At 35.9% G+C, this 14,406-nt stretch overlaps 1 protein-coding gene across 2 annotated transcripts; it reads left to right on the forward strand.

The window, feature by feature from the left end:
* Window positions 1-9,619: 9,619 nt before the first annotated feature.
* On the forward strand, window positions 9,620-13,031 carry LOC101261851 (uncharacterized). Of its 2 annotated transcripts, none has more exons than XM_004228913.5 (2): window positions 9,620-9,973; window positions 10,305-13,031. In XM_004228913.5, the coding sequence occupies exon 2, from the start codon at window positions 10,386-10,388 to the stop codon at window positions 12,720-12,722; it is 2,337 nt and encodes a 778-aa protein (XP_004228961.2). In that variant the 5' UTR covers window positions 9,620-9,973; window positions 10,305-10,385; the 3' UTR covers window positions 12,723-13,031. The 2 variants fall into 2 exon arrangements, with proteins under 2 accessions (XP_004228961.2, XP_010318360.2); XM_010320058.4 differs by having other exon boundaries at window positions 9,828-9,973; window positions 10,284-13,031.
* Window positions 13,032-14,406: the final 1,375 nt, after the last annotated feature.

Raw genomic sequence — 14,406 nt, forward strand, 5'->3', positions numbered from 1 at the left:
GTATCTCTAGAAACTTGGGTGGCCAACACTTCAGTCAACCTATGGATAGAAGCCCTTATCTAAACATTGGACATATCATCCTCTTCAATCAGGACTTGAGGGTTTTGAGGAGCTTGAGGGGGAACCACCTCATTAACATTCTCCTCCTCGGCCCTCCTAGCGTTTGTCATGGTCTATAAGCAGATGAAAATAATTAGAAGAGAAGGACCAAATAGAGTTAGGACTTCAAGCACAATCATATATTAATGAAGAAATGATCATTTCTAATCATCTCATAGACTCCTACTCATAAATAGGGTGCACTTCACATTTATGAATAAGACTCTACTAGACATGGTGTGTATGACATCAACCCTAATATTATCCCGATAACCTTATGCTCTAATACCAAGTTTGTAACGATTAGAGAGTACCCCTTAGATGTTACTGACGTACTCGACCTCAGTGAGGTCTTATACAATCCCTTAGCATAATCTTCACTTCATAATGAACTCGAAATAATGCAGAATTTTTACGATAGATGTTCAAACTTCATTTTCATAAAGCAAAATAGTAGAGTCATATACCATCGTCACACATACACCATATACTAATACGAGTACAACATGAAGTCTTAAAATAGGGTCCCTGGCCCTTTACACAGAATAGTCATATACAAGAAAAGTACACAAGAAAGACTACTAAGTCTATTACAACAATAGAGAAATCATAAAGTGGCATCAAATGCATTAGTCCTCGGATCTTTGAAGACCTACCACAAGTATTGAAGATAAGAAGTCCAAGCTTTCTTCAAGTATGTAGAAGAAAAACAATTAGCCGGAACATATACTCATAACAGAAAAGGAGAAAGGGATTAGTACAATTAATTCATTAAGTATGGACAAATGCATAAAAACCTTTTAAACGTGAAAAGGAGACATTTATATTAAATTATGCATTTATGAGGCTTTTGAAATACATTCACATCATCGACACAACACATAAGGCAAAAAAACCCAATAACGTCCAACTACAATGAAGGTATGACAAGGTAAAGTTAGCATCCCTTAGAAACCACTTTGGACACACATATTACCTTTACATTTTATCACATTTCATAATCATAAGTGAAGCACATACATCATGAACCAAATTTGAATATAGTAATATATTCATTACAACCATTATCCATTCAACATACATGTTCTCATATCATTTCATAACTACAAAAAACCTCTCACAACACCTTTCTAAGCCTATTAGTGCAATGTACAAGTGACGTCCCATACCCCCACTTCTACTTAGTAAGCCTATTAGGATATCATAGACTAGTTCATACTTCATTCATTACTTAATTATTTATGGAAGATCAACCATAACCGACATAGACCATGAGAGTTTACACGGAATCCGGTGTCATAAAGCCCCACACTAAAAAAGGGTGTTCTACTTGCCAAGGTAGAACTTACATAGTAGCTACTATGTGGATCCACTAGCTAAATCTTACGGTGGCACGTAGTTAAGGGATAGAGATATTATTCCTATAGACTCTACCTATTGCATTAACGGATGAGTCTCCATCTCATGAGTATCTCTATGATGACTCACCCTCTTGCATTAATGGAAGTGTCCTTTCCTCACTAGCCATATCCTCTCGGCGCTTAGTATACTTTCCCGACTTTCTACTATATTAGTCTTTTAATTGTATCTACATTTGTGAAGAAGTATTCCCTATTCATTTAATACAATTCAACATAAAGCTCTTATATTCATTAGGTGAGGATACACTTTCATCCTAGAATCAACATACATATGTGAGTAGCACTTTCAGAATATCAATCATAGTGTTTTCATGAGCGCTATACTTTCAACCAACACAAGAGACTAACTCCATTATACATAATGCATGACACACAATAGGTAAGGTTCAAGAGAGTGGAAACCATCCCACACTACCTTACTTGCATCCTTTCATAAGTCATGTACCTTGCAAGCAAATTAAAAGTCCATATACAAAATTCTTCAACATATATACAAACCCTAGAATCCCCCCCCCCCTTCAATGTTAAGAAACAAGTATCATAATTTCCCTCATATAAATCACAATATGCATGAAAACAAGATTCTATGACTAGATAATTATCAATTACAATAGACCATGTCCATATCTACTTAATTCATCCATCAACATACATACAATTAGGTCATAGGGTGAACATGGGTTCTTTGAAGATTTTTACAATAGAAATCATCAATTAATCCTAATATATTCATAATACAAGGAACATAACATGAATAAACTATTTTCGAGTGAACCATGGCTAGATCACAAGCCTTAGTTTTTTGTCACAATATCAATTTCAAAGTAGAAGTTTTAAAGGGCTTCATGAAGAAACTAATCCATGAATAAACCTCCCCATACCTTGCTTGATGTGATTCCACGAGTTAAAAGTGAAAGAGAGTGAATCCTGAGTGTCGTAGCTTGAGTTCTTTCTTGTTCTTCAATAATGGGTTATTTCTGAGAATTTGAGAGAGAGGGAAAGTGGGTTTTGATTTTTGATTGGGAGTTATAAGGTGGAAGCTTGTGTTAATGTTTTGATATATTTTAACATACTTAAGTAACTAATTTAATTCATAATTAAGGGTTAAGTAAGCGATACACTAATTACCTAACTAACCCTCACTAAATCGTGTGAAGGCACTGTCCATCAACGAGTCCCCATTGACAGGGCGTCAACCGATCGACGGACCATGTTGTTCACTCGTTAATTGGGACTGAGGCTGGTTTTTGGCGGCCAAGTTTATGGAGACCAAGTATGGACTCACGACTTTCCATTGATGGGGCGTGAGTCCATAGATGATCTGTCAATGGGTCTCATGAACCATAATCTATTTTTGAGAGATTTTTGGACTCTTCCTTGGGTCCTCTTATGGGTTCTTGGGAGGGTAATAGGGTGGTCATGCCTTGACGTTTTAGTATTAGCTTTATTTTAGAGTTCAAAAGATTAGTTTAAGACCTTAATTTCACATCTAGACCTCCTTAAGACGTTAGCCTACGACTTAAGCTCTAGTATAGGTCACTAGACATACGGCGTGTTACATGTATAAAGCTATGTGATATTATGAAAGAATGTTTCCTCGAAATTTTGGTATGTGATGATGATAAACTATGAAAGGTCTTTATATCTTGATATGGTGTATTGATTAGGTAGACCTAGTTGTCCCTACTTGATACATGAATGATAAATAATGAGGTATTCTAGAGTATGTCTTGATCCAGTAGACCTAAGAATGGTTCCCCTTCTCGATGATTCTATAACCCTAAGTGAATGTGAAACCTTGAATATGAAAAGAAGGTTAATGATGAAGTGAATTGGATAGACCTAGCATGGTACCTATTTTATGAATGAGCTATCCTAATGAACCTTGATTGGTAGACCCTTGTGGATCCCTTATTGTGGTATTATGAGTTGGCAGGCTTAGGGATGATACTTTCTCTAATACTCTTATGTGAATGAACTTACTGTATGAGAACAAAGGCAAAGCACCGAGTTGATATGCTTAAGGTTGTAACTCTACTGTAGTATGAGACTAGAGTACAAAGAAGTCTTTGATGTCTCTTAAACCATATTTCTACATTGGATGTGTCCTATTTGTACCTTTGGCAAGTAGAACACCTTCCACGGTGTGGGGTGTTATTACACCGAATCCCATACCTAGCTAGTGTTGTCTACCGGATTCTATACCTAACTAGTGTGGTCTATGTCGATTAATGTATATTATCATCATGTGGGGTGTACACTTTAGCTATTGGATAGTTCTACAATGTGTAAGTAGTAGAATGGGATGATATCGACAAATGGAAGGACTAGGCTTTTAAGGTACTAGAGTGGGTTCCCGATGTCTTCCAAGACCATTATGTGAATTCCCTCAAATGCATGAATTTCTCCTTTAGTATCTCTAGTAAGTATTGTTGACTTGTTGTGGTTGTGTTGGAAAGCAAATATCCTTATCTTTAGTAGTCTTAAGGAACACTTAGGTGTGTATTGGAGAGGTTGTATGCGCGGTCTCTTCATGTCTTACTTAAGTGGGTCTTAGGATAACCTTAGATAGAGGGTCTAAATGTCTAAATGGTTAATGAATATGGCCATATCTTGTAAATTATGGGATTATTATCTTGTATGTTGATGATTGACTTGTATGGTGTCTTTTATACTTGGTTTATGAGATTTTTTATCAAAATAGCATGAAAAGCATATTACAACTAAAGTATCCTTTTTGCATGGTTTTCTTGCATGTTCACCTCACCATACTTAGTGCTTAATTGTACTACCCATATTTTCCTCTATTTCTTCAAGTATAGGTGTTGGCAAGTGAGGATCCCTAGAGTTGAATCTTAGGACTTAGATTGTTCTCTCAAGATTTAGGTATGTCCTCATATGTTCGAGGACGTGGATGTTAATTCTAGTTTTCATTCATTAAACACTTCGTATTAGACATAAGTTTCATTTCAATGTACGTGTAATGACCAGGAAGCACCCCCTAGGCGTCACATAACGTACTTGACCTCCGAAGGTTTTGTATAAGCCTGTTAGCTTCCATTCATCACATAGGTATGAAAAGTAGCGTGGAATTAAAACTTTTCACAATAACAAGTAAAAACTCTTTCATAAAACGTAAGAAACTATGTCTCATCATCACAAGTAATCTTAGACACATCTTATTATCATAGGGTCATGACCCTTACATAGAAATGAAACTCATAGTCATTTACAAGGTCTTTAGTAGAAAGAAAACTAAACATAACATCCATGTCATGTAACGTATGAGGACATACCAAGAGACTTGAGAGAACAATCTACTTCCCGAGCTCCAAGTCTAAGACCCTCACTTCTTTCCACCTATACTTGTAGAAATAGAAAAGAATATGGAGTTAGTACAAACAATGCACTAAGTACGGCAATATGTAAAAACATGTTTTAAAAAGGACGTTTTAGTGAAATATATTTTTCATGCTATTTTGGTTAAATCCACATGAATCAAGTGTACAAGACATCATACAAGTCATCATTTACCATACAAGGTAATACTTCCATCATTCTAAACACATAAACATATTCATTAAGTAAACCATTAATCATTTATGACCCTCTATCCAAGGCCATCCTAAGACCCACCTAGGTAAGACATGAAGAGACCGCTCATACATCCTCTTCAATACACACCTAAGTGATCCTTAAGACTACTAAAGATAAGGATACTTCCGTTTTCATCTCAACTCAACAAGTCAAAATTCATTACTAGAGGAAACATACATGCATTTAAGAACTTCACATAAAGATCATCCTCTAAGACACTAGTGTAATGTGAATGTAGCATCCCATATTACTGCTACCACTTAGTGTTCCTTAGGAATCACCCTAGACTAGGCAGATTACCTTCATCATTTACATAGTCTTCATCAACATTATACATAAGATCAACATGTTTCAATAAAATTAGACATAAGATCAACTTACTTCATTAACATCATATAGTAGTCCATTCATTCATTAAGATTAAAAGGACACACCAAGACTCCCTCCAAATGCCTACTTGTGCAATGCATAGATAGCATCCCATTCCACCACCTACTATTTTGACCGACATAGACCATGAGAGTATAACATGGAATCCCGATATTAACCCCTATTGATAAGGGATTCCCACTTGCCTAAAATAGGGTCATTCTTTTAGACATTACATGGAACACTAACGGGTGCATAGTTAAGTGATAAGAAGATTTCTTCTAAGTACTACATCTGAACTTATGAACAGTACCCATCTAAAGAGGTACATTTGGAAACTACATCTCTACTCACAAACATATCCACCCCTTCATCAAATCCTCTCAGTGCTTAGCATAAATCTCCACGAAGTTTAGACATTCATTATCTATAGGTTAAGAGATTTATACTAAGTACTACATCTCAACTCACGAAGAGTAATCATCTCCATAAGTTACTTTTGGATACTACATCTCAACTCACGAAGAGTATCCAACCTCTAACCTATATTTCATTCTTGGAAAAGCTCTTAGGAATAGTGAGGTTGATTCTAGACACTACATCTCAACTCACAAAGAGTGTCCACCCTAATATCCCTTTCTTTCATTAATTAATGTTCTATTGAGAAAAACTTTCAATAGACTCACATTCATTACATTCTTATTAGCTTCGTTCATTGGCCTAATTATCGATTAGAAGATTTAGCTAGCATGTTCATTCATTGTGTGTATAGGCTTTCACATAACCACCATCATTCATAAAATTTACTTCTAAACATGATCATACCACATTCATCATAATCCACACACAATCATTCTTCACATTCACATTATACTTTAATTAGACATACTATCTTCAAGATACACATTCATAACTTCATAAGACATCCTATACATATACTTCAGAGCATCACTTTACTTCACATTCAATACCTTCAAGACCATAATCACAAGTCACGTATACATTCATATACATCAAGTAAACACCACCACCATAAGTGCACCATACTACACAAGATCGATTCAATAAAAACTAGGCAATTTAGATTAACTTACCCCTCATCCAAGCCTTGATCATCTTTTCTCAATTCATAATAATTAGGCATAAATGGAAGTAGATAACCACTATACAACATAGTATAAAACAATTCTAACAATATCCAATCATATTCATTAAAACCATTTCAAAAGCCAAAATTGGAGAATTAGGATGATCATGGGTTCATGGTTTTTTTACCATAAATTCATCAATTAACGTTGAAAACATCATAATTCATCCATTAAAACCTTTTCATGCAAGAACTCATGCTTAGAATTCGAAATAGAAACTTTTGGAATTTTCAAATCTTTTGAAAAGCCTTTGGATTGACTCCTTGAATGAGAGAAGAATCAAGGATAAATTACCATAACTTATTACTAGAAATCCCACGAAATTTGATGGAGGAATCAATGAAATTGTTCAATCCTAGATTCAAATTGACTTCAAGCTCCCATGGAGTCTTAAGAGAACTTTACTTGGGAGAGGGGTTTTGATTTTGAAAGTGAAGTCTTAGGTCTAGGTGTTTAAACTAACTAAAAAATACTTTAAAACACCTAAAATAACAGTTTATGACTTAATTAGGACGTGGGGTGAATTTACCAAGTCACCCCTAGGTTGGCCAAATCCCTGTACAAAGTTGCAGGTGGCAAACGACAACTCCCATTGATGGGGCATCATTAGGATGTTGGACCATCGTTCTGGGCGTTTTTTGGATCAGAGACTCCCCAAAATGAGGTCTAATCTCCCACAACTAAGTGTGGATCCACGCCCCGTTTTGATAGGGGCTTCATCTGGTCTACCGGGCGTCGTTGGGGGGTCGTCAATGGGCTATTTTTGGCAGTTTCATGGCAACATTTGGGTCCTCCTCAAGGACCCTTAGGGTGGTCCGTGAGGAGTCGTAGATGCTAGGGTCCCTTTAACCCGTTTTAGACATCAAATGACACATTAAAACACATGAAACATGCAAATGCACACTAGCACACACAAGACTAGTTTTCGAACGTCTTGGTCGTTCTTTGATGTTCGACTTCCAAACACTTTGAACTGACTTATTAAGTTATCCTTCTTATTTAAACACATTATTTACTCAAGAAACACATGTGAAGCTCTAGATTTTCCTATTTCATTTTGAGGGTCGTTACAGTAAGGGTCGTGTCCCTAGTATGAGATTCTTAACTTTTGAGTCTATATTGGCTTATCTGAGACTAAATTCCCAATTTGCTTATGAAGACTTCTTTTGAAAGTGTTATTGGCTTCAAGCCTTATGATTTTATTTTAAAAGTTTTAATTCCGGAATATTTTTATGACATTGCAATGAGTGAATGCTAAGGGCTTGTATAATACCTCGGGAGAGATCGAACACGCTGTGTGTCGACTAGGGGGTGTTCTCGGGTCGTTACACCTTTGAAGTTGAAGTACATGTTATCTTTTGTCGCTGAAGTAGTTCATGTGGTTCATATCCCTAACGTGTAATGAGATATGATATCGCTGAAGCAGTTAATGCAATTTTCACAAATGTGAAATTATTCAAGCTAATGAATACTACTATTATTTCCCTCATTCCAAAATTTAATGAACCCTAGTCTTCTAGCCAATACAGACCCATAGTATGTTACACTATGTTATACAATGACATCTCCAAGTTGATATGTAGCAGATTAAACGTAGTTATTACTTCTATTGGGGCGTATAATCAGTTGACATTTGTTTAAGGGAGACTACTTATTCACAATGTCTTGATTTGTCATGATATTTCAAGATATTATAATAGACAACATCAACAAGATGCATTATGGATATTGATCTAAGAAAGACTTATGACACAATAAGCTTGGAGTTTATACAAGAGGCTCAACTTGTCCATGTATTTCTTATTAGTTTTTATTAAATTGGCTATGACTTGTGTTACTTTCCTATGTTAACTATGAAGGTGAATGGTGAAGGACATGAATTTCTTGAAAGAAAGAGAGGCTTGAGGCAAGGAGACCCCATGTATCATGTGTTGTTTATTGTATTAGTTATGGAATATTTTTCAAGGTGTCTCAAGTGTATAAGTGTATTACTCATCTCATATTTGTGAATTATCTAATGAGCTTTTGCAAAAAAAAAAAAAAGTCTTAGTTTAGTCTAAAAAATAATGAAAGCTCTATCACATTTTAGTAAAGTCACTAGTTTTGGCCCAATATGGACAAGTATAGCATCTCCATGGTAAATTGTTTTGACAACTAGCTAGTAAAAAGGATTCCTTTTGGGTAAAATGACTTTAGGATTTATATATGAAAAACACCTTGATATTTGAACTTATGCCCCTCTTGCTGATTGTAGTTGATATTGAAAAAATGAACTCACTCGAAAGAGAAACAAACACCGGTATTCTTAGGGAAGTACTCACTAAACCTTGAAGGAGATTATTCCATCACATTTGAGCAACTCTTCCAGGACATCGTAGCAGATTGAGGACCGTTGATTTAATTTGACATTCTATCTCTATAACTTTACATAGATTTATTGTTTTGTTGGTTACTCAAGGCATGTTGCTCACTAAAGATTGATTGAAGAAACTACACATCCTTATGGAGATTGATAGTTGTTTAAGCGACTAACATGTAGAAAAACTTCCTTACATATCTTCGCATAGTATACTCAGTGAACATGTGGTGTTAGAATTGCACGTTACAGTGGGCTAGAATGAGATGTTCAATTGAAAAACTCCTTCAAATGTTTAGGAAGATAAAGAGCAAACTGTGAAAACAATTTCAAGAGAAGAACCTTGTAGTAATATAGGGTGTTGTGATCTTTCAATATTTGGAGAGCAAGAAACTAAACATTGTATAAAAGGAATACTGTAAATAATGAATCAATAGTGATACAACTTAAGAAATTTTTTGTAGAGAGGCTAAAAGTATAAAGAATCTGTAAAAAGGTCAAAGATAAACTCACATAGATATTCCTTTTGTAGCTAGTTGATTGATGGATGCATAACACTCAAATACTCATAAAAATTGACGAATTGCTTGAAAATACATAATTGTAGGAATACTATTTCCCTAATATTTACCATTTTAAACCTTTTCTGACAAATTTTCGTAGAATTCTGCTATTATGTATTGAAAAATAGAACTCGTGTTAGAACTTGTAATACTTTAATCTTATATATATGTATTTTCTCCAACTTTTTACTGTATAAACATCTCTTTAGGCGCAGGCCCAAGCCCAATGTTCTAGATATCCTATAAGCATCTAAAACGACGTGGCGTAAGACGTATTCTCCCATCAAAAGCATTGTCACGCGTCTTTCCCGGAGGCAGTAGAAGAGTCCTTGCCGGTCGCCGGAGATATTCACGGCAAAAATTTTCTTGCCTTTTCATGCTCTAAACAATCTCCTGTGGTCAGATCTCTTCCCAACCATGGTATAAATGGAAAAAAAATATCTTTGAATAATCTCCGTTCCTTTATCTTTGATTGTATTACCTGTTTTTCATTGTATTACTTCCATATACTGTCATATAACTATATTGTCTAGCCACATTAAAGACTTAGTTGATTGATTTCCTTGTGTAAATGAGTATCAATTTTTATTATCTTTTTACTTTTTCGTTGATTTGCTCTTTTTGTATCTATGGTATACTAAAGGATTTTACTGAATATTTTCTTGTTTGCATTTCATTTTTTGAATTGATGATTTGAAAAATATTGTTACACTTTTCTAAGTAATTTTAGGGCATGGTCATTGTGGAACAGGTTAGTTGAATGGCTGATGGTTGCTTCTGTTGTTGTCGTTTTACTATGAAATAGTACGGGTAAAAGAGAAGGGTATGGTAGATGGAGTGCAATAAAGATGATGCTTTAAGGGCTAAAGAAATTGCAGAGAGTAAATTCTTGGATAAGGATTTTTTGGGCGCAAAAAGGTTTGCTTTAAAGGCCCAGAGTCTGAATCCTGGACTTGAAGGTATTAGTCAAATGTTGGCAACACTTGGTGTTCATATTGCTGCTGAGAACAAAGTTAATGGTGAAGGAAATTTTTATGGAATCCTTGGTGTTAGTCCAAAAGCTGATGATGAGGCTATAAGGAAACAGTATAGGAAACTGGCCCTCATGCTTCATCCTGATAAGAACAAGTCCATAGGGGCCGAAGCTGCGTTTAAGCATGTTTCAGAAGCATGGAGCTTGTTGTCTGATAAAAACAAGAAAACAGTGTATGACAATAGAAATGCGAGTGTCTTGCAGCAGAGAGTCCGGGCTGAAAATGTGGATTCTTCTCAACAATCTAAACAGAATGGTTTTCACAAATTTGCAAAGAATGCTGCTTCACGAGCAAGGCCTCCAAAGAGTAGTACCAGTAAAAAGAGTTCTTCATCAGGAACAAAGGACCGTGGTACCTTTTGGACTGTTTGCTATCGGTGCAAGATGCAGTATGAGTACATGCGGATGTACCTTAACCATAATCTTCTGTGTCCCAATTGTCACGAGGCCTTCTTTGCTGTTGAAACAACAGCACCATCCAATGGCTCGAAGAAGTCTACTGAGTGGGATTATTCTCAACAGCAAGAAAACACATACCACCAGGGAATGAGAAAGGGTGCACCAGTTACAGGAAGAAACAGTTCAAGCGCTCCAAATTTTGTGTCGTCTGTGGTCAATAACACTACGTCACCTGATCACAATAACTTCCAGTGGAGCCCATTTTCCCAAACCGCTGGGCATGCATCTGCTGCACAAGCAGCTAATATGGTACAGCAAGCGTATCAGAAAGTAAAACGAGAGCGTCAAGAAGCCCAGACAGCAACGAAAAGAGAGGAAGCATTGAAAAGGAAAAATCATTCGTCCAAACGACCAAGTGCAGCTTTATCAGCTGGACAGTTTAATGCTTTCAAGAGGAAAAAAGGCATAAATGACCCCAGTACAAGTAGGCTTAGGCATAGCTGGGAATCTGATGGAGGCAGCACAGCAAGTCCAGCTGATGTTGGACGGGGTAATGGAGAAAGGGTTAAGTTGAATGTCGTTAACCAGCTGGGTAATGAAAGGGAGGCATCCTACAATGATGTCAAGCATTTGCTGATGGAGAAGGCCAAGAAGGAAATATTGAAAAACCTAAGCAAACGGGGCTCAGCTACTTCAACAACATCTATTTCTTCAAGGGGGGTAATTTTAACCAAGGAAGCCAAGGAGAGAAAAAATGAAGAATATCATGTATCTGAATTTGATGTCAGAGAAGATCATGATGCAGCTCGTGAACAATTTATAACTGAAACCAAAGTCTTTGCAAATAGGTCTAGTTCTGAAACTTTTGACAATTATTTAGATAATGAATCTGCTGGGTGTATGCTGATAGATGTTACTGAGTCAGATTTCCACAATTTTGATAGTGATCGAACAGAGAGTTGTTTTGGACCTAACCAGGTCTGGGCTGCATATGATGACAGTGATGGGATGCCTCGATATTATGCCCTGATTCTCGAGGTGGTTTCTCTAAATCCTTTCAAGGTCAGAGTTAGTTGGTTAAATTCAAATAATAGTGGAACGTGTTCACTAAACTCTGTCAATTCCGGTGCTCCTAAAACGTGTGGAGATTTCAGAAGAGGCAGGCATGAAATTAGAACCTCCATTAATTGCTTCTCACACAAGGTCAGATGGACAAAAGGTCTTGGTGATACAATTCAAATATTTCCTAGAAAGGGGCAAATCTGGGCTTTATATAGAAACTGGTCTTCAGAATGGAATGAGTTCACAGGGGATGATGTAGTACAGAAATATGATTTGATTGAAGTACTTGAAGATTTTAATGAGGAAGTTGTGGTAGTTACTCCTCTCGTCAAAGTTGCTGGTTTCAAATCGGTGTTCCACAAGCATTTGAACCCCGAGGAAATAAGAAAAATTCCGAAGGAAGAAATTTTTCGATTTTCTCATGAGATATCATCGTTCCTGCTTACTGGAAATGAAGCCCCAAATGCTCCCAAGGGTTTGCGAGAGTTGGATCCAGCAGCTATGCCTGGAAAGCTTCTTGAAGTAATACAAGATGTAGAAGAAATTGAATGCATGGATTCCAAAGGAAGCAGGGAAGGAAATGCAATTGGTGGTACAAAAGCAAGGAGTAGCAGTTTGATGGAAGAAACTTACATATCCATGGAAGATAAGGAAGTTGTAATATTAGATTCCTGATATACTAGGATATTTTTATATTTTCGTCAACTTTTTAAAGCAAATGGTTGATGAGAGATATCTTAGTGTAGCTTCCATGATTTTACCCCCTGTTGAGATTCTACTTTTGCTTGATATATCTTCAATACCTACAGTTCAAAGTAGAACTTGTCTACAAATCAAAGGTAGACTGATATTTCAAGCTTAAGGGGCAGGAGATTAGGATGTAACTAATGTTTATTAGGATCTTATTTCATGTATGAATGAGATGAGGTTATGTATGCTGACATGACAAGCTGATTTATGGTATTTTTCAAAAGCTTATCTTCATTGCTCTGGTTGCTCATCATTAATTCATTGAACATTTGATATTAGTGGTTTGCCGTTAATTTTCTGTTGTTCCTCTGGTCTGTTGACATTCTCTGTGGATTTTCAGTGGTTGGTTCATTGTTATCACCCTAGATTCGATATTAGGGTTTTGCCTGTTGTTTTCTGTGACGTCTCTCTGTTGTTTAATCTTTGGTTGATTTAATTGCATTGTTGCTGTCCTGGTTTTCGAGCATTGTTCTAGTGTTTGCAATATTCTTTTATTTATTTTCCTGGCAGGAGTTGCAGTTGTTTTGCTTTAAACTGCAGGGAATTGGAATTTAAAAGAGGGAAAAGGGCCAAAATTGCTTTGGACTATTTAAAAAGGTCTAAAATATCCTTCATTCATCTGGGCTAATAATACCCTTCAATTCACTTTTTTGGTTCATTTCTATTTTTAAAACTAGCAACCACTTTTTTTAAAATTATTATTATTATTATTATTTATTACATATCATTTTTTATTGGATTAATTAAATTTCGAACTCATTTAATTTTCTCCTACCCAACCATTCTAGTGAACATGACCCAACCCAATTAGAAGACCCATTAAAAAATGAATTGATTGAATCTTTCTTGCCTAATCCCAAGCCTCTTTCTTCTTCCCTCTTTTTCTCTCTAATTCTTGAAATCATCCGTCTAAGAATGTGAAAAAACCTTGTAGCTTTTTCATTTTCACGGTTAAACTTTTAACTGTAAAAAAACAGAGATTTAACACAAGAAGAAAAATGAAATGCCTGAGTAAAGACAGTTCATTCATATCCCAAGATTTTATTTTTTTTCCACACACAAATTTCTTCTTTATTCTTTTACTATATTGGGATATTAAGTTTACATGAAGATTATATGAACGAATCACAACGAAGTTACAGATTTCATACAAGAAACAGAGGTCTATTAGTATAAAAGTTTATCACTCGACTAATTTATTAAAGGAAAATAATCATAAATATTGAGGAAAAAAAGATTCTTTAATATTGGAGCGGAAACTGTTTTTTTTATAACAAGAGAAAATCCACAGTCGCTATCCTTTTGGGTGCGCATAGGGTAAAAACCCCGCTCCTACGCAATAGCTCAAAACAGTAGATGTTGTTGGTGTGGTTCGAACTGTTGTTGCGTAGATGGCAGACCCCTTCCTTTGCCACTTGAGATGTTTTGCGATGCAGCGGAAATTGTATTGTTTGGTTGAAAATAATCTAGAAACTTTTTAATAAGAGAAGAAGGAAGAAGAAAGAGGTTTGGGGTTGGGGGAGAAAGATTCAATCAATTTATTTTTGATTGAGTTCTCTAATTGGGGTTGGATCATGTTAACTAGAATGGTTGGATAGGAAAAAATTAA

Source organism: Solanum lycopersicum, chromosome 1 (assembly GCF_036512215.1).
Source record: "Solanum lycopersicum chromosome 1, SLM_r2.1".
Taxonomy (NCBI): domain Eukaryota; kingdom Viridiplantae; phylum Streptophyta; class Magnoliopsida; order Solanales; family Solanaceae; genus Solanum; species Solanum lycopersicum.

Bases quoted from the DNA above. Each gene is read 5' to 3' on its own strand.
- LOC101261851 (XM_004228913.5), top strand. From the start codon at position 10,386: ATGGAGTGCAATAAAGATGATGCTTTAAGGGCTAAAGAAATTGCAGAG.